This window comes from Carassius auratus, chromosome 35 (assembly GCF_003368295.1).
Source record: "Carassius auratus strain Wakin chromosome 35, ASM336829v1, whole genome shotgun sequence".
NCBI classification, from domain to species: domain Eukaryota; kingdom Metazoa; phylum Chordata; class Actinopteri; order Cypriniformes; family Cyprinidae; genus Carassius; species Carassius auratus.
Genome location: NC_039277.1, coordinates 13,299,767 through 13,320,883, shown reverse-complemented (window position 1 = coordinate 13,320,883; position 21,117 = coordinate 13,299,767). Strand labels below are relative to the sequence as shown.

At 36.5% G+C, this 21,117-nt stretch overlaps 1 protein-coding gene across 2 annotated transcripts in view; it reads right to left on the bottom strand.

Annotated features, from left to right (window-relative positions):
• The window catches only part of LOC113054492 (RNA-binding protein Musashi homolog 2-like), a 152,823-nt gene that overhangs the window by 54,622 nt on the left and 77,084 nt on the right, over nucleotides 1-21,117 (bottom strand). For both annotated transcript variants that reach the window (XM_026220080.1, XM_026220081.1), the window contains exon 7: nucleotides 3,064-3,112. In XM_026220080.1, the coding sequence (XP_026075865.1) occupies nucleotides 3,064-3,112 (49 nt within the window). The remainder of the gene's footprint in view (nucleotides 1-3,063; nucleotides 3,113-21,117) is intronic.

Sequence of the window (21,117 nt, the reverse complement as noted above, 5' to 3'; positions counted from 1 at the left end):
AATGTAATATGTTTGCACAACGATATATTTGATAAACCGAACACGCTGTGGCTCAGCGTTTCTCAACGCTGGCCTCAATCTGAGAGTTTAACCTGTCTTAAGGTCCCTGATTCCCTCCCACAAGTCTGTATATTTACAGCATGTACATTAGCTCCAGGAGATTCAAAGGTCAAAGGTCACATGCAATGACAACTGAGAGGTAGTATTTTCATTTCCAGAGGAGATAATGGGCTCCCAAACACAGCCCAACTGCCTCTCTTCCTGTCAGATCTCTCTAAAACTAGAGCTCCACAGGAACTGGTTAGGGATATAAAACATACTTCATGCTGATGCAAAGCTGACTTGAAGCCTGGCTTTCTCTTTTCTGTTTCTGGTTAGAGAGAAAACCAGGCTTCACTCACATTACATATACATCTGCCTATCTATATATAGTTTGAGCTGTGAAACACCCACACACACACAGAAGTTGTATTAATATTAATTATCAACTATTGATTCATTTATTTTTCTTTTGAAAAAAGTAACAAAAAATTATATTGCCCCCCCCCCTCCAAAAAAAGAAGAAGCTAATATTTAATATTATTTACTTTATATATATATATATATATATATATATATATATATATATATATATATATATATATATATATATATATATATATATATATATATAATATTATTTTCAAAATATATAGTAATATTTATTGGATTAATAATATTAATTAATTTTATGAAAATGGTTAATTTGATTTCATTTGGATTGTTAGCATATCCAGTTATGCAAGTTGGTTTCAATATTATATTAAAGGAGAAGTTATTTTACTCTTTTTTTTACATCTCTAACAGAAGTGTGTAGACATCTTATACACACTGTATAAGTTTGGTGAATATGTTGTATTTGAAGAATATATTTGAAAAATTTAAAGATGGTAAAAGAGCAAGAGACTTAAGGAGGGAAAGAAAGAGATATTGTTTCTGATAAACGACAGAGAAAATGTCCTAGCCATGATTGTGGATCTGAGCATCATTTTCTCTACAATTAGTCTGAATGAAGTCAGAATATCAATAACACAACTAACAAAGCACTCATGCACAAATAAATACTGTAATATGCCACAAAGTTATCAGACTCAAACAGACAGCCACAGCCACACACACACATACAGAGGCTGGGGACTGTGTTGAGTCCAGGGAACGCCGATCCAGGTAAGGAGATTACAGACGCACACAATACCACCTTCTGTTCATCGTCCAGGAACAATCCGGTCCTCTGGAGCATCCAGGAAACGCACACAAAACAAAACCTCATCCACGGCCAAAAATTCCTAACTCAGCCCAACACCTGCTCCTCTCTCTCTCTCTCTCTCTCTCTCTCTCCCTTTCTTTTCTTTATACCCCTCAACAATAAAAGTCATAATTCATGCTCTCTGTTGATCGAACCGAGACGCTGTTACTTTTACTTACATCATTTGAAAATCACAAAGTTCCAGCTGTAATCAGACGCGTGTTCGGAAGCATGTTGAGCAGAACCATCAGCATCCGTGACGTTACACCAGCTTTCATCATCCCGGCAGACTTTTGTATTCAGGGAAACTGGGTGAGCAAAAGCAGCAGAACTTCTGCTATGGGAATTACAGGTGTGTAATTACTGCGTCTTCTAATACGACGAGAAAAAAATGTGTTCTTTGAGAAAAATGTACTTGAGACAGATGAACAAATGTGGTAGCGATGTAAAGGAAAATGTTAATGTATGCAGCACTTGATGCAGAATGATGGGAATGGGGCTTTCTCCGTCAGCACAGCTTCAAAACTGTCCTCCTACATGCCCCGCTGAAATAAAAACCTAAACTAAACCACCTCTCGCAAACACCACGTCAAAACCACCTTCTGTCAGATGCTAGCAGAGTGTTGGACAGGGAAATGAGGGTTTGGATTACACCAGGGTTTTAGATGCCACACTGAAATATGTGAATTACTGAAATAAACAGAGGACCAGAGAGACCTCCAGGGAACTCCTTACTCAACAGTGTTGCAATAATGACGTGTGTATTGATATGCATTCAAATGATTTTGGTCCAAGTACATTTTACATTTATTCATTTAGCTGACGCTTTTATCCAAAGCGACTTACAATTGCTATATATGTCAGAGGTCGCACGCCTCTGGAGCAACTAGGGGTTAAGCGTCTTGCTCAGGGACACATTGGTGTCTTACCGTGGATTCGAATGAAAAAAATCACAACAACCCTTGCATTCATTGTTTCACTATGTAAATTATATCATACCCAATTTAAAAAATAATAGGCCATAAAGTTGGTTTGTATGACTGCATGTTATTGCAAACACAGTGTGTGTTCTGGCAGAGCGAGGGCTGTATGGCCTTTGGGTATTCACTGTAACGGCGCACAAAAGGAACCAGCAGAGCCCTGATGAAAATCACACCATTACATCTGTAATTAACAGCATGAAATCCCGCCACAAAACCCCTTCAAATGTCTGAATAACATCCCTGATCCGTGTGCCCACAGGAGAGCCAATGCACGTTCCCACAATGCACTGGGGCAGCAGGACTGATGGAGCTTTGGAGCTCAATTTCCAACACAATCATCCTCATTTCAGCCTGAAAATGCCAGAGAGATTCTGCTTCAGTCTCTTTAGTGAAAGGAGAGAGAGAGAGAGAGCAAGAGAGAGGGAAAGCAGGGAGAAAAGAATGGAGGCGGACAAAAAGCGTCTCTTAACAGCAGTTTAACAGTCACCTGGAGGGCATGAAGGACACGAGAGAGAAAGGAGACAGTAGTGTGAAAAAGCGTGTGTGTTTTAAACACATTTACTCTCTTTTTCCCACTCTGAAATGTTTTGTACTGTACAGATCTCCCTTTCTCAATTAAATGCTAATTATTATATAATTTTTTTTGCCATGCTTTACTGGCATAACACTAGATATAGTGCACCGTCAATCCTCACATTAGCAAGGATCAAAAACCTAAAAGCTCTGTGTCGTCCACAACATTAGAGGACACTCACATATATTTTGCTTTATAGTTTAGAGGTCCAATGGTCTTACCTCTATGTCTGTTTGTAGTTTTGTCAAACATTAACATGGCATCCTCTACCTGAAAAACAAAAGAAAAACACACTCATGAGTCAAAGAACAGTGTAAAGTACAAAAAAAAAGTCCAGTGAGACCAGATAAAACATCTTAAAAGAAAAGTCATTTGAACTCTTTCTATGATTACATTTAATTATTAAAGCTCAAGATACATCATGAATTCTTACAGTCCAAACATTACTAAGACCAGATCATTAATAAGAAGATCAGATGTCAAGAACACCTTCCAAGATGACAAATGTACTTCCATCATAACTTGACATTTTACTTTAATTGCTCAACAGGACAAATGCATGACAAGAAACCATTTGTATGAGGCAGGCAGATTCTTGAAAGAAAACATGCAGAATCCTGCAGAGACACACCAGTGTCCAGAGTAATATGCCCTTCATGACTCACATCAGAGAGAGAGAGAGAGAGAGATAGAGACAGACAGACACAGTCAGTCTCAGGGGGAGACAGAGCGGTTCATGTGTCCGTGCACTGCCTGCCTCCTGGATACGGTCGCTAGGTAACATGAGGAGTTGTCTAAGTGTAAGAGACAGACTGTCCAGCACAGCGGGGGACTTCAGTATGAGGCCAGCGGCTAGGAACACACACACAAGGGTCATGGTGAGTCTTTAATAGAGAGATATTAAAATAGGAGTCAAAACTGCTCTGCCCACATGAGACCTACGGCCAACCATTATGCACATTCAAATAGACCTACTGTACAGTACAGGCTAGAGCAACGCGGGGTTAAACATTCAGATTATGAAAAAATATATATTATTGAGAACGTACATTTCTCAGAAAATATGGGTTAATAGCTGCTAGCAAACCTGAGCCTGGTGCTCTCAGAGCAAATCAGATCAAACAACAGCAGACCAGACCATATCATGCCCTACTATTCCAGTCCAGTCTAGTCTATTACATATCACACATATCATATCTCAAACCAAAATGTGATTCTTACTCTAACATCTACTTGCATGCAAGCATCTGAAGACCTCAAAACATGCTGATGGAGATAATGTGTGCTGTATACTGTCCTTCACACACACACACACACACACACACGTTTGTTTTTGTGAAAAGTGGGGACATCCCATAGGCGTAATGGTTTTTATACTGTAGAAACTGTATATTCTATAGCCCTTCACCAACCCTACCCCTAACCCTAACAGGAAACTTTGTGCATTTTTACTTTCTCAAAAAAAAAAACTCATTCTGTATGATTTATAAGTGTTTTGAAAAATGGGGACATGGGTTATGTCCTCACAAGTCACCATCTCCTTGTAATACCTGTGTCATACCCATGTAATTATACAGAGTTGTGTCCTGATGTGTCACAAAAACATGCCCACACACATACACACACACACACACAAGTAGAGAGGTTGTCAGAAGATCAGAAATGCGTCACACACAAATAACGCACATTAAGCTGGTGAAATCAGTGTAGGACTGCAAGTCTTTTCTAAAGTGTCTGTCACTGGAGTCCTGAAATGCCTCTCTGCCTCTATCTGATGCGAGGTTAAGGACCTCTTCTCACTCCCTCACACACACACTTCTCCTGCTCCTGAAAGGAAAGCTGAAGAGGCTGACACAGTTCTTATCAATTTTAAAGGAGAAGAGAAACTCTCTGGACTTTCTTTAGTAGAAATAAAGGAGAAAAGTCTGCTTTCAGCATCTACAGTAAATGTTAGAGGAGATACTTCCCTCACACGGGTAAAAGCTGCTTGTGTTTCTGTCAAACACGTCAATATGTTTTTAAAACATCTGTAGAAGGGCAAAGATCACAAACACACCATACAGATGGGAATTATGAATAATTAAATCCCAGAAACTGCAGTATTAATAAAAGAGCAGAGGATAAAGAGATTTACAGCCCAGGAAATACATCCTGACAACTGTATGATCAACCACACTCAGATTTTCCACACCTTTTGGCCAATGAATTTCCATGACGTTTCTGGTCATTTGTGACTGCTGGAGAAGTATTTTTAATCATTTTATACAAATTGCAACCTACAAAGAGTACTTTATAGAATATTAAGAGCTGAGCATAACTAAAAAAAAAAAAGCATGACCAGACTTTTTAGGATTGTATTATCAATTGAATATTTAAATTCAAACGAATATTTCAAGGTTCTCCATAACTCTGAGAACTCTGAATTATACACGTAAACTAGGGATGGACACAAGTATTCGAGTACTCCGAGGTGAAAGCGACAATCGATCATAAAAAGCTAATGTAAAAAATAAAAATAAAAAATACTTTTTCTTTTGGTTTCTGATTTTTCTGCACCATTTTTGAGAAGCGGATTAAGATCTGAGTGGTTAGCGTTGCCAGAGCATGTGGTCCCGACTCCAAAGTACAGACCAAAGAACAAGAGAAAAATGGTTTTAAAGTTGTGTAGTGATGTCTGGATTCACTGGATTTCCTCAGAAAAAAGAATGAAGCACTTTATTCAGCAGAGATCATAAACATGAGTAAGTCTCTTTTTATTTATTTATATACTTGTACTAGTTTTCACATAACGTGTAAACATTTTATTAGTTAGACTTTTTCCAAATACTTTTTCCAAACTATAATTCCTGACTAAATGTATAATCAAGTGAAACATTATGAAGTTTCAATAACAATATACAATACTATACCATTCAAAAGCTTGATGTAAATAATATAAATGTAACAAATAGAGATAACTCTAACAAATGTAAAAACAATGCAGTTCTTTCAATTTATTCCCCCTAAAAATCCTGAAAAATATTTCTCAGCTCTTTCCAACATTAATAATGATAAAAAATAATAATGATGATAATAATAAATGTTTGTTTTTTTTGGTAGAAAATAAGATTGTTAAAATGACTTCTGAAGGATTGTGTGACCGGAGTAAGGATGCCAAAAAATTTGTTTGAAAGTAAGCTTTGATTTTCCTAATAAACCCTAATAAAATAAATATATTCTTAATAAACTACAAACAAAAAATTATATAGATTTATTTTGTTCTCACATTCTCTCTTGTAACTCCTCACTCAGTGGCACAGCTGAATGAGAGGCTCATTATGCAGCTCATTATGCAGGCCTTTGTCTTCTCAGGTGTAAATCACAATGATATTCATGGTAGTTGACGCCTACTCACTTATGTCTTTTACCAACAAAAAGTGTCTTAGAAAATTTAAATCAATATATTGTTTTCTGCGAATGAGTAAACAAAATGATTTTCACATAATTTAGAAAGAAAAATAGACAAATTCTCCAGTTCTCAACAATCCCGGGAACCAATGTTATGTATGTGTTTTATGGCCTTATTCAAGTGATTTAACATTTTTAGTTTTTCACTATCCATGCATAACATTTTTTTTTTCAAAAATACAATCATGTACATGCATGCATTTCACATATTATTATAGCCCAGTTTGTGCTGATTACAGTGATATTAGACTTTACCTATTTAGATATTTATAAGAAACTGAAAAAAGCACAAATATCAGGGCATGACAAAACTCTCCAGGCCCCAAAAATACCCTTAGACTCCAGAGGGTTTAATGATCACGAAAATGATTCAAACGCCAATGTGATTCTATTCCTAAATTACAATGATTCGTTGATTTCATTAATCCACCCTTGATATGTGCGATCAATGTTGTAATCACTTGGTTCATCCGTGCAGCATACGATCACACCAGTGTGATTTGACCATTTAAATTCGCGTTAACTGTGCCATTGACCTGAAGAGAGCAGTTATGATCGGTCAGGAATGAAACCGCTTTTGAATTAGTTAACCAAATAATTTAAAAGAACTGGGTCAAAATACATATTCATTAAAACAGTAGAAACTTTGGGCTTGAGTTTGTCTGGTACACTTTTTCTGACATGGACCTGATGTCAGTGTTATTGTTTACTAAAACTCTTAAAAAGCTTTCGTTTAAATTAAAATAAGCTGAAATATATAAATTATATGAAAACCTAAGCTTTACCAACTTTGTAACCTTGGCAACTACTTGAAATAAGTTGGTAGAGCATTGCGTTAGAAGCGCAAAAGGTTTCAAATCCCAGGGAACACACATACTGGTAAATAAAATATATATATATATTATTATCTGCTAAATGCATAAATATAAAAATGACAAAAGTGCATAAAATGACAAACAAAAAAATAAAAAGGAAAAAAAGCTATTCTTTTTTATTAATTATTATAATATCAAAATATTATAGAAGTATATAAACAAGACTAAAATAACACTGCCTGATGTTACAGACCGCACACAGGCATACTTCAGTTTGTATTAAATGTAGATTATATATCTGTAGGGAGAGAGAAAAGCCTTGCACTCCTCTTCTTCTAAAACTCATTCGTTCTCTCCAGGGATTGGAGCTTAAACATCAATAATTCACTTTTCGCAAAGAGAAACACATTTATGGTTTGTATTTGAAATGGAGATCTAATCCAGCCTGACCGGGCTGGATAGATTTCGGAGAGGCCCGGGAGATGAGCGCTGAGGAATTCCCCGTCTTACTGGCTCAGGGTGAGAATGTAACATGAACTAATGATCTCTCATCTGATCCAGGATCAGGTCGCATCAGAGCTCTACAGAGAGCACACCATATGCATCTGGGATACACTTCCTTTGTGTTTGAACTGAACGGTGTACAGGTGGAACACAGCTCATTGCTTGAAATTGATTTCACAGAACATTAATATAATCAAATGTTTATTAAAGTTTCTTTCTGTCTATTTCTAGGGCTGTTTCGAATGCCATTTTTTGAGCTTCGAAGCTTAGGTGGCAATCAATATCGAATATTCGAAGCTTCGGTGGGTGGGGCTAAATATAATAATAGTGTCGGTTTGCATTTGTATCATCTTTCACGACTTCACGTTTCACTCTTCGGCATCGTAAATGTGTTGCGGCAGACCCAGTGGAGTGCAGTGTTGCATTTGGTGCAATATGATCAGGTGGCACACATTCTTTAAATATTAATAAACATTTAATAATCTTTTAATTAGAACAGTTTCCGGTACACATTACACGGGCAGGTTTATGCTCCGAAAACGGACAGTGCACAAGTGATACAAAACACAAAGTCTGTTGAGAGCAAGAACTTTAATAAGGTATTAATAACGAACATTTCTTTAAAACGAATTCCAAAACAGAAATTAAATTAGTAACACACAGTGATTTCAACGAACTGTAATAAATAAAGAACACGGTAGCATGCTTATAAACAGCTTAATAAGAACAAATGAATTGTTTTTAAAATGACACAAAATGTAATATCTATTACAATTAGTTTTATTCTATATAAGGGATTTATTTTGTCTTATTCTGACTTTTTGTTAATTTAAATCTTTAAAATGCGCGATGCTTTTATTGAAAGCATGTTGCAATTAGCCTATTTATCATAGCAAATTAAGCGCATAAAAGCAGTTTGTTTTTTTTGCCGCGTGCTACTTACAGAACTCAGGTGATTTTTCAAACTTGTGGTGCTGTTGTGGTAGGCCAGTTTCAAATCGCATATTTGACACACTGCCTTTGTCTTGTCATCCTCACTTAATTTAAAGTGCTCCCAAACAGCTGAGGTCTTGGGCATTTTGTACCTATTCAGTATGAGATGAAATAAATCACTACGTTCGCCAACGGGCGGTTCAAGCATGAGTGAGAATGAATCCGCGACGGAAGTCACGTGTTAAAAAAAAAAAAGAATATTCGAATCTCAAAACTGAAAATCGAATGCCACCCCACCGAACGAATATTCGATTATTCTAGTACAGCCCTATCTATTTCATGTTTATCTATCTTCAGGTGCTATATATATCTATATCTATCTATCTATCTATCTATCTATCTCTCTCTCTATATATATATATATATACATACATATATACATATATATACATACATACATGCATACATACATATACACACACACATATATATATATATATATATATATTGTATTACAACATTTATTTTAAATCTGTTTGTAAGCATATTTCAAATACTGTTGATTTTTACTGCTGGGGCACACAAGTCCACTCAGAAGGGACAGATCTGTAGACAGAGACCTACAGCAACATCCATCAGAACGTCAGACAAAGCTGCCATGGAGGACAATTATGGGTCATTTTGTTAAAATGCCTTTAATCTATCCAGGCTATGGAAAAACTCACAAAATCCATCACATAAGCTGTTGGAAAAGAGAAAATACTCTCTTTTTAGGTAGAGAAAGGTACTTGGAGAAACAAAAAAATATCTTTATCCATGAGAAAACTGTATAACAAGCGATCGCTTTCTTACACTTTGCTAATCAGGCTGTCTTTTTCGTTTTATAACCACCCCCCCCCCCACCCAATTCATTTATCTGCATGCTAATTATATTAATCAACAGAAAAAGCTGTTAATAAACCTGCTAATTGGTATGTAAATAAGATCCTCCTGACACTAACCATGCCACAACAACTTTAATTTAAATAAATACAAATATGTCAGTATTCATTTAGTTCCTTGACGGCTGGCAGAGCAGCTGATATCACTCCTCTTTCTTTGCAATCTATTCACCTGATTTTTCTTCATTCCTTCGCGAAAACATCTGACAGCATCCAAGAGTCTGAACCTTCTCCACTAACTACTAAAAAAAGACAGACAGGAAGAGGGTAATGATAAAGGGTTTACTTTATTTATTTTGGTATCAACAGCTTTATAAAATACTTTTAAATCTATTTAAAAATACAGTAATATTATAAGCATTAAATATAAATAATTAATCAAGTGAAATTTTTATTTATATATACATACATACATACATACATACATACATACATACATACATATATATATATATATATATATATATATATATATATATATATATATATATATATATATATATATATATATATATATATATATATATATATATATATTAATGTCCAAGCACAGTACTAGAGAGGTGATGGGAAGGAAAAGATGTGGTAGAAAAAAAAGTGTACAAGCAATAGGGATAACAGCACCCTGGAGAGGATGGTGAAACAAAACCCATTCAAAAATGTGGGGGAGATTCACAAATAGTGGACTGCAGCTGGAGTAAGTGCTTCAAGAACCACTACACACAGACTTATGCAAGACATGTGTTTCAGCTGTTGCATTCCTTGTGTCAAGCCACTCTTGATCAACAGACATCGCCAGAAGCGTCTCACTTCAAAAAGGACTGGACTGCTGCTGAGTTGTCCAAATATATGTTCTCTGGTGAAAGTAAATTTTGCATTTCCTTTGGAAATCAGAGTCCCGGAGTGTGGAGGAAGAGAGGAGAGGCACGCAATCCACGTTGCTTGAGGTCCAGTTTAAAGTTTCCACAGTAAGTGATGGTTTGGGGTGCCATGTCATCTGCTGATGTTGGTCCCCTGTGTTTTCTGAGGTCCAAGGTCAACGCAGTCATATTCCAGGAAGTTTTAGAGCACTTCATGCATCCTGCTGCTGACCAACTTTGCAGATTTCATTTTCCAACATGACTTGGCACCTGCACACAGTGCCAAAGCTACCAGTACCTGGTTTAAGGACCATGGTATCCCTGTTCTTAATTGTCCAGCAAACTCGCCTGACCTTAACCTCATAGAAAATCGCTGGGGTATTGTGAAGAGGAAGATGCGATATGCCAGACCCAACAATACTATCAGAGCTATCTCATAACACCGGAGCAGTGCCACAGACTGATCAACGCCATGCCACGCTGCATTGCTGCTGTAATTCAGGCAAAAGGAGCCCCAACTAAGTATTGAGTGCTGTACATGCTCAAATTTTTCATGTTCATACTTTTCAGTCGGCCAAGATTTCTAAAAATCCTTTCTTTATATTGGTCTTAAGCAATATTAAAATTTTCTGAGATACTGAATCTGGGATTTTCCTTAGTTGTCAGTTATAATCATCTAAATTAAAAGAAATAAACATTTGAAATATATCAGTCAGTGTCTAATGAATGAATATAATACACGAGTTTAACTTTTTGAATGGAATTAGTAATAATTAACTTTTTGATGATATTCTAATTATATGACCAGCACCTGTATACATATACACATATATACATACATACACACATACATATACACACACACATATACCCAAACATATGTATTTATATATGTATATATAATATATATACAGCTGAAGGAGAAAGACAGTGAAAGAAAGTAGAGAGACAGATGGAGAACAAGAAAGATGGATCGAGAAAACAGTTGGAAAGAAAAAGAGAGAGAGAAAGACAGATGGAAAAACAGACATAGAAAGCATGTGAGACAGTGAGGAAAGGAGAAGCTGAGGGAAAGAGAGGTGCTTTCTGTCATTTTCTATGTAATGAGAAAAGTAATGGCATTTTTACTCTTTCTCTCCAGACTGTGATTGGAGGTGAGGGCGACACAGAAATTCACATCAATCCTCTTTCTCTCTCTAGCTATTATGAATACTAGGGGTGTAACAGTACACAAATTCATACCGGGTCTTTCAGTTCGGTACGCATGTGTACTGAACAAATACAGCATTGCTTGTTATTAGGGCTGTAGATATCGATTATTTTAGTAATCAAGTTTTCTACCAAAAATTCTATTGATTAATCGAGTATCTCTGATAAAATGTTTTTTTGCTTAATTAAAGTGCAATGTTAATTATGCAAGAGAAAATAAAATTCCTGGGTCTCTTAAAATGAACAACTAAGTTTCCTTTTTTAGAAAATTTATTTTATTTTTTAAATGCATAGAATGCAATGCATACATCAAAAATAAAGATTTAATTATTACCCATTGTTTCTCTGTCTGTACTTGTACTGTGAACAATGACAATAAAGTTGACAGATGAATTAAGTGCATGTAAGTGCCATTCAGTTGGGTTTTTAAATAAAGCATTTTCTGAGATGCACATTAAACACTTAAAACATTAATTTAATTTATCTTTTAATTATTGAAAATTAAGCAAACTTAACATTTTGGTAAACAAATGGGATTTACAATTAAAAATAAAACATGGAATTGTTGAGTGATTAAACCTTTAAAAAAGAATGATTGATTTTTTCTTTAGTAGTAGGCTATGTACATTCTGCTGAACAATAGTCTTTAACTGGACTTTTATTTTGGCGGGTTGACGTACCTTTACAATTCTTTGTATGTGATGTGACGCTAGTTTTACTCAAATCAAATGGTCAAATGCTCATGAAGTGACTGTCAGAGCAGTTCTGGAGATGTTGTTCATGTGAATTTATTTAAAGAAAGAACAATTTGTTCAGTAAACCACTGAACCACTGAAATTGTACAAAATGTTTTTATTTTAAATAAATAATAAAAATAATAATAGACCCCAAACATTTGAATGATAGTGTATATGCACTTAAAAATACTGAAATAAAGCTCAATACAAAAAAATGGGAAATTTACACGTTTATATGCACTAAAACGTGCATTACATAAACATTCATTTGAAGGTAGCTGCCTCCACTCACTAGGGATTTAAAACTTACCTTTACTCTCCACAGTACAAAACCTGTTTTGAGTGGAATCCCTCTCCACCTGCCCTCTTAGACACAGCTCAGATCCTTCAAGAACTTTAAGAGGATCCCCATTTTATCAGATCGCAGATATGCAATAAGGTTTCAGACAAAGCAAAAATAAACTGAATCTCTCCAGTGTCAGTGTAATAATCTGCTCTAAAATGGAAATGCATAAAGAGCTTAAGAAGAAAAGAAATGAATTCAATTATATCTTCTTAATTATATTCATCTCCAGTGTTTTCTTTGAGATTAGTTACTAATCTCTTTTAAATGTCATTTCAATAATAATGACATATTCTATCATGATGGAAAAGAATAGCTGAATGTCAGTCAAATCTTTTCTTCACTGTCTTTCACATGCAGAGAAACTGTGCCAGCTGTTTCTTAATAGCACAGCCGTTTTTTTGGTCACAGTAGACACGGAAGTTCTTATTTGAATCCGGCAAGATACTGCTGTATTTATTTCATCTTGGATTAACATGACAACTAGTTTTGTCAGGGGGGTCTTTAATATGATGGAGAGGAGCGGTTTGTGCCGCTGTAATCCGCACTGCTAATATCGAGAGAGATGTTGCTTTCTCTCCCTTATAGAGCAGAGCGTCACAAGATAAACAGAGGAGGGAAACCTCTGATAAACCTCTGAAAAAATTAAGTTTTTTTTTCTCAGCTCCTGAGGCAGTCATAAGTTTTAGATCTGTCTGTATGTTAAATCACGCTGTGTGCAAATGACACAAAGCACTATTTCTGTCCTGCATAAATGCATATAGGTTCTACAGAATTTCAACAGATAAAATTCTTATTTGTTGTCATGTTGTAAAGAATCTGCACAAACCTTCAAACGCCACTACAACCTGTACACACCATATACTACAAACTGCACTACAAATACTAAAAACCAAACCTAACCCAAAATATATACATACAAGATTTTGTAAATGTTTTTGAAAGAAAGCTGAGAAAGAAGGCTCTTCAGAGGCTGCATTTATTTGATCAAAAATAACATTAAACAGTAATAGCGTAATTGTAATATATTACCATTTAAAATAGGCTAACTATCTCTGTGACATTTCTCCAGTCTTCAATAGCTGTGTTTACATGGACACTACTAATCCGATCGTAATAGGACTAGAAGTACAATCAGAATAAAAAAGTCACATGTAAACACTTCAGTTGGATTGAATTAACTCGATCACACTAAAATTTCGATCAGATTGTAAGGGGAGGTTTATCCCTTTTGCAATCCGAGCAAGAGGACATGTAAACACTTGATCGGATTGAAAACCGAAATGGGAAAGTACTGCGCATGTGCAGTGACGTAGAAATAGCGTAATGACGTATGACGCGTGGAACGAGGTGTTCTTCCTGGTGACTAAAGTGTCATAAATAAGTGTCCTGTCATTATAAATCTCCCCTTTTTTACTCAGTGTATGTAAAGTGGAATAGGACCACATCCCACCAGTCCTTGTTTAAGACTCTTATCAACAGACGACTAGTTTTGGGTGCAGGAAAAAAAAAAATTAAGTAACGTTAAGAAGCACAACAGTTCATGGTGCTGGTCGTCGCCTAATTAGGACCTGAAGTAGATAAATATAAGCAGCGGGAAACTCTGAAAACTCTGCTTGTGACATGTAAATGCACATATCAACCCGATCACTTTATTCAGCTTTCATGTAAACACTAGGCTCGGATTGGTCAATCAAAATGATTTCAATCCGATGGAAGCAAAAAGTGCATTGTTTATTGCATCCTTCTTAATAAATTCATAATGTTTTAAAATAAATAAATAAATCTAACTGACGCCAAACTTTTTGGACCGTAGCATTGGTTGTACTGTATATAAACAAAATAGTGAACATAATCATGCATTATTACGTATCCAATATTAGCCAATATTTACACAAAATCAACCACTAACTAATATTAAACCAGTATATTGTGTAAATATCAGTATCAACAAATGTCAATATCTGAGGGAATTAAATCATGTTCATGTTAAGAGCACCACTGATGAATCCATCAGATCAGATCACACACAAACACAAAGGATGTGAGGTCACGGTCTGCACAGGTGTTGAAGTAAATGCACAGTGATGAGTCTCCTACCACAGGTTTTAGTTGTGGTGTGTGGGTGTGTGTGTTTCTCTACTCATCCTGATAAGAACCCACTCTGAGTTCATCATGAGAAGGTTTATCGTCCTCTAACAACCCCAATTACCATGACAACATTACAACCGTTTTAACCTGTCATTTTCTCTTCATTTTACACCATGTAAAGCTGAAGACTATAAGACTGTCATTACACCTATGGAGAGTCCCCGTGAACCACAATTGCAAGTACTGTGTATGTGGTGTGTGTGTGTTTCCCCAGACCCACCCACTGCTGGCAGCAACTGAATGGGTTTCAATGTCTTTCATCCAAGATTTATAAAAACACCAACAAAACAAGCAGGGTTTACTGGCAGGACAAACATTCAGAAAATGACTGTGGCAGCGTGAGGATTATATTGTTCTCTGAAGCCAGACAGCTTTAAGCTCTAGATGCCAGTAAATCATGAATCTGTTTATCATTTAGAACAGAATTCCACAACCACTGGGTCACAACCCAGTTTCAGGCCGTGGAAGAGTTGCTACCGGGTCGCAAGAACATTCTGGAAAAAATGTGTATATATGAGACACTACTATTTATTTGCATTTATTTGTTTTTAATTCTTCTGTATTTCTGTCTGTTTTATGTGATTTCTATGGAGTAGTTGAGAGGAAATTGTCCGGAAATTTCCACCTCTTTGCAACCCTAGCATGCCCTTCCCTTTCACGTCTTGCGTTTGAACAGATACATACCATACACATAAAATTATATAAAAATACTGTACCCTTTCATCCTTGCTCCTTGTTATTGTGTTTGTTTTATTTTATTTATTTTTATTTTTTATTTTTCTCTCTCTTCAATGTAAACTATGTGCTGGTCTATATGAAAGTGTCTTACATTGTTGGTTCCCTGTCTTATGTACATTAAGCAATAAAAAAATAAAAATAAAAATACTGTACCCACCCCATTCTGATTCTCCATGCTTTAAGTAGTAAATGGAAAGCAAATTTATAATGATATAAGAAAAATTCTTACTGATCCGGAAAAATCATCTGATCGGTGAAACAAAAACCACATACATTAAATATACACATATGAATTATGACAGATATCAAAAGAAAGTTTGTTTTAAGAAAGCTGAACGAGTAAATAAATTGAAAGACAGACAGACATAATCAGACAAAAACACAGTCTCTCAGAAACTACAATCAGCAGGTGATGTCACTTGGGGGTGGACACAGCAGGTAGCCAATCACACATAACAGGAGAGCTGTCAGTCAAAACGTCCAACTGTGAACAATATCAGAGAGTCTACAGGACTCCTGTCCACTCGGTGTTAGATGGGCCATGGGTTATAAAAGTCAATTATAAATGTGTTGTAAAACATGTTTAATTAAATAAATATTAAAACATCAATGATATAGGTATAAAATATAATGGGGCAAAAAAGTTGGTAGGGTTTTACAAAACAGTGGCATATATTAAAGTAAACAGGCCTATCATTTCCACAACACATCAGCAGAAAGTCAAACCTCTCTTCTTCCATACTCTCTTTTTCTGGCTTTATCGTGTCATGCTTAAAAAACAGTCTGCACCACAAAAACACGACTGACATCCCAAGTACCATCTCCAATATATAAACTCTGAAATAAAAGATAACAACTTCACAAACGCATTCTTGTGAATTATTCACACATTCACGTGTCATTATATGAAACTGCATGTTTCAGAACATCTAAGCACAGCAAGTGTGCAAACGCTTTCCAGACATTTAAAGGTGAATTAACGAAGACCAAAGCAGAACATTTTTAAGAGCTTTTGCATCTCTGTTAGCTTTTTTTCTTTTCTTCATGGAGAGAACTCCTCATCTCAAAGGGTGCATGCTGAAAGTGTGTGAGTGTGTGATTCACTTGAGTGGGCATCTGGCCCACTTCTGTTAACCTGCTATCAGATGAGGCAGCTTTCAAAGAGAACGGCCTGTGCTCTGAAGTTCCTTGTATATTAATTTGAAACATTAAGCAAATGCTGCATAAGCTGTCAGAGCAAAGCTAGGAGAAAGAAAACAAGAAGAGAACGGTGGCCCGCTGACCTGACACAGAGAAGCACAAACCCCCAGAGGAGCGTTCAGGATTCAGAAAGCATAATGGCAGAAAAGAAGTCTTAATATGAGAAATGGAGAAAGAAAGAAAATTCAACTCTTCTATCTGTCTCCATGGAGTTCCAGACGAATCTCAGTGTGTGTTTTAGGGGTGTATGTGTATTTTAGGAATGTGTTCAATGTAAGTTTGTAATAAAAATGTTCAGTGGAATCCGACTGCAAACATGTGAGCATCACCATTACAGCAGGTGCCAAGCACTTCTGTTTGGATAACCTGCAGAGAAGCAAACGACTCCCTCTGAAAGTAAGAGAGAGACAAGCTGGATGCCAGCCTCATATTGCATTTGATCAGACATCCCCAACACACTGCCAATATGAATAAAACACATCCAAGCCTTACAGCATCAGAACAATCCTTCAACACACACCTCTGACAATAACTAAGCATGATCCATACACAGATGTAAGGATCGTAATATTCCAGCATTCTTTCATCTGAGATTAAAGCAGCTTTTCCTTGAGGAAATCCAAAGTGGTATCACTAAATAACAGGGTTTTCTAGGAATCAAAAATATTCATTTTTATATATATTGCACAAAGAACGGCAAATTCCAGCAGAGCAATTCCAAGATATAATCCTCACAGAGGCATCAAGGCCCATACAAGACCATGCTTTTCTTCAGCAGAGAAAAAAGCATTTAAAAAACACTCAAACAAAAAGAGAAAGGGAGAAGGAAGATTAGCGTGACATCAGATTCTCCAATGAAAAATAAGCCATACCGTTCTGATTAAATGAACTAATGGCTTTTATTGATCAATGCCACAGATTTTCTCTCTCATCTCCATTTGTAACTGACATCAGTTTAATTCAACTCAATTAAAACCTGCACTCAGGATTTTTTCCTACACCACTGAACCGGTTTCCACCAACCATCTGGCTATCCCTCACATCATTACCTCCACTCTAGTCCAGTGACACCTGTCAACACCCAATGACATGAAGCTGGAGAACACAGGTGAGACACTGACACACCAGCACCAACTCTGAATTCAAGCTGTGACCCTTTCACAGAGTAGTGGTCCACCGATATATAGCGGCCAATATTTTAAATTTTTCAAATAATATATATTTTTCTGCTTGGCCGATGCGTTCGAGGCGGGACTTTTATTTTGATGGAGCCTAGAGCGGCATTGCCTGAGCAAACACAGTGCTCTCACTCTCGCTCTTGTTTATCGCCGTGGTTAACAGTTCTGTCTAACATATAGAAGTCTGTCTAATAATCAGATAGAACGGTTAAACAAAATAAATTAAAGTATTATAATGATTGCTTTTATATTAGACCTATTAGTAAATAGAAAGTAAACATTATAATACTTTCTTGTTTGCCGTAAGCATTAAGCAAATATGCATTTAAATAATTTAACAATTTTTTTAATGACTAATGAACATTTAATTTTATAAACCATTTAAATTTAGTCTAATCCAGTTGTTAGATCTTGTGAAGTGTGCATTTTTATCCAGCATGATCACATGTTCTCTGCGTGATGGTCAGTCCGTGTGAATTGAATGCTTTAAATTATAAACTTGTGATTTCAAACAATGCTGCACTTTATGCATTTGCCCATGTCATTTTTACTGTGTAAGCTTTATGTAAAATGAGGGTTACCCTGGCATTTTTTGAATAGTATGATTCCCAGTGCACACAAACTTCCCAGAATACTGAGTCCCCTATTGGTTACAGTGTTTACTTTCTTTTTAATGTTATTTTTATATAATTTTTATTAATACTGTCATCTAAAGTATAAGCATGTTTCTTTTACACATTTATTTTTTATTCCATTGTCAAAATGATATGAAAAAATCATATCGGCTTTATATGTAGTCCTTAAATAATGGCTTTCCTCATGAGGATCACAAGGTTGGCCCATAAAAAGATCACACACAGTGCCTTAGTACAGCAGTCAGTAAGGAACAGTTTTAAGAAGCTTCTTTAGGTCAAGGGGTTGAACTCGTATCTCACTCTCTTCCTCCGTCCATCAGGAAGTGCTTCAACCCCTCTTCTCATTTCCATTGGCTGAAAAGAGCCAGAGACCTCGGGCAGCCAGCCATTTGCTCTCTAGCACAGACACAGAGGACATATGAAACTCCCACAGCTGTCTGGCCTGATTAAAGTACAGCACAGCATCTGCACACACAGATCAGATTCATAACACACTATCGTCTTCTCTGCGGCACGTCCCTGACTGTTATACTGTGAAATATCAGCTCGAAGAGTCGAAGCAGTGAGCTATCAGATTCTGATGGAATCGGGTCTCCGCTGAGAGAGAAAAGACTCTTCGTCACACTTCCTTGTCACCCCAGAGAAACGGGGCATTGTGGGACTGCTGACATGAACACACCAAATCCATAATTCATGAGTCATGCTGAACAGCCTTGCAAACATGCTGCTCGCAGCAACGACAACCCACCGCTGAACTGTGTTTCCCTGCAAGAACGTTTCCCCCGTCGGAAGCGAAGCAGGAATTGTTCCGTGTGTCAAGAGAATGAATGAATACAAGCACGGTTGTTGCAAACTTGAGATCTCTTCCTCTGCCGTTGACTTGTGAAAATCACATTGCCAAATGAAAGCGGACAGAGTGCGACTTACAACTTTTTTTATCCGCTCGACTTACACTTTTTACAGACCTGTGAATGATCAAGAGCATCAACACAAAGAAAACAAGACTTTCATCTCCTGACAGACAGAGAGAGAAATCACATTGTATCAACAGCGCATGGTAATTGTACAAAGCCTGCCTCTCTTCTCTTTGATTTCTGGCCACTCTGACCACTCTAACAATCTCTCTCTCACTCTCTCTGTGCGCTGGCGCTCACAATCTGAGCCGCACAGCTTCACTTCAGCACACTTCTGTTATTACGAGCAAAGTCGGGCACTTCCATAAAGGATATGACCAACTCCAGCCCCTAACACAGCTGGGCAGACATGAGAAATAATCCACTGAGATCACGGTCTTGCTTTTATTCAGATCATCACCTGACATCTGTAATATCAAGAAAATATCAAGAGAGAAACTACAGAAAATTGTGTTCTCACCATGTCATTCTGTGTTGCATCATTATGGACCAGACCTCACCTAGTGGCAGCCTTAGATAACATGCCCATAAACCACCAACAATCACAGACAATTATATGTATATATATATATATATATATATATATATATATATATATATATATATATATTGTTTTTTTTAAATAAATCGCCAGTTTCAACTAGGGCTGCCCTATAAGCAATTTAAAAGCACATGTAAAAATAAATACATGATTATGTATTTTGACAACAAAAATTTATTTGACAACCATTTATTTATTTGCTCTGAAATCGATAAATAGAACCGCTAATGTTCATTTAAATATATATTTAGAGTGTACGTTTTAATTTAATTAAGGGATATTTCAATACTGCGTTTCACTAAATGACCAAATGGAAGAATTCAATACAGAGACATTCTATTCATATTTTTGAGTGATCTAGGAAAAGAAACAAACCTGGCATTTCAACCTCAGAACAGCTCATTTGTGTCAGTGAATAAAATTATGAATCATATTATCATGTTTCATATCAGACATACTATTATTATATTTCTGTCTTCGCTTTAATGTTCACAGGTGGTGACACAAAAAGTGTGCACAGAATCTCTAAAAATCATGTGTGTAATTTTGTTTGATCACCCAGGTCCGATGGGAGAAAAGGGCACTGGAGTGTAAACACTAAGGCTGATGGGCCGAAGCCGGCCGCACTGCAACTATGGCAATTAGGGCTTTTAATAAGATGAGAATATTGCTGATAAGAATCAATTAGAAGCCTTTTAACTGAGGAAGAGCTGGGAGAGTCCCACTCAGCTTAGATCAACACACTCTCGACTCTCACTGGAATCAATCAGGGGCAATCTGTTTTCCTAACTAAAATACTGAATCACCCCAGAAGCCAATATATCAGGGCTCTCAAATCTAGCAACCCAGAGTTTATCCTTAAATCTGACCAATAAACACATTTTCACTAGATCAATTTTGGCATTTAATTTTACATTAGAGGGCTAATACAATTTTCTAAAAGTATATAAAAGAACACCGACCTCTCCAAACGCTGATCAGAGCCAGACGGTGCTAAAAGGCAAATCAGATGTTCACTCAAGAGTTGTTAAGAGTCTAGACCTGGGGGGGGGGGGGGTCTGATGGTTTTGGTGGGCATGTGGCTCTAAAATTAATTAGTATTCAAGCATGAAAATGAGTGTGAATCTAC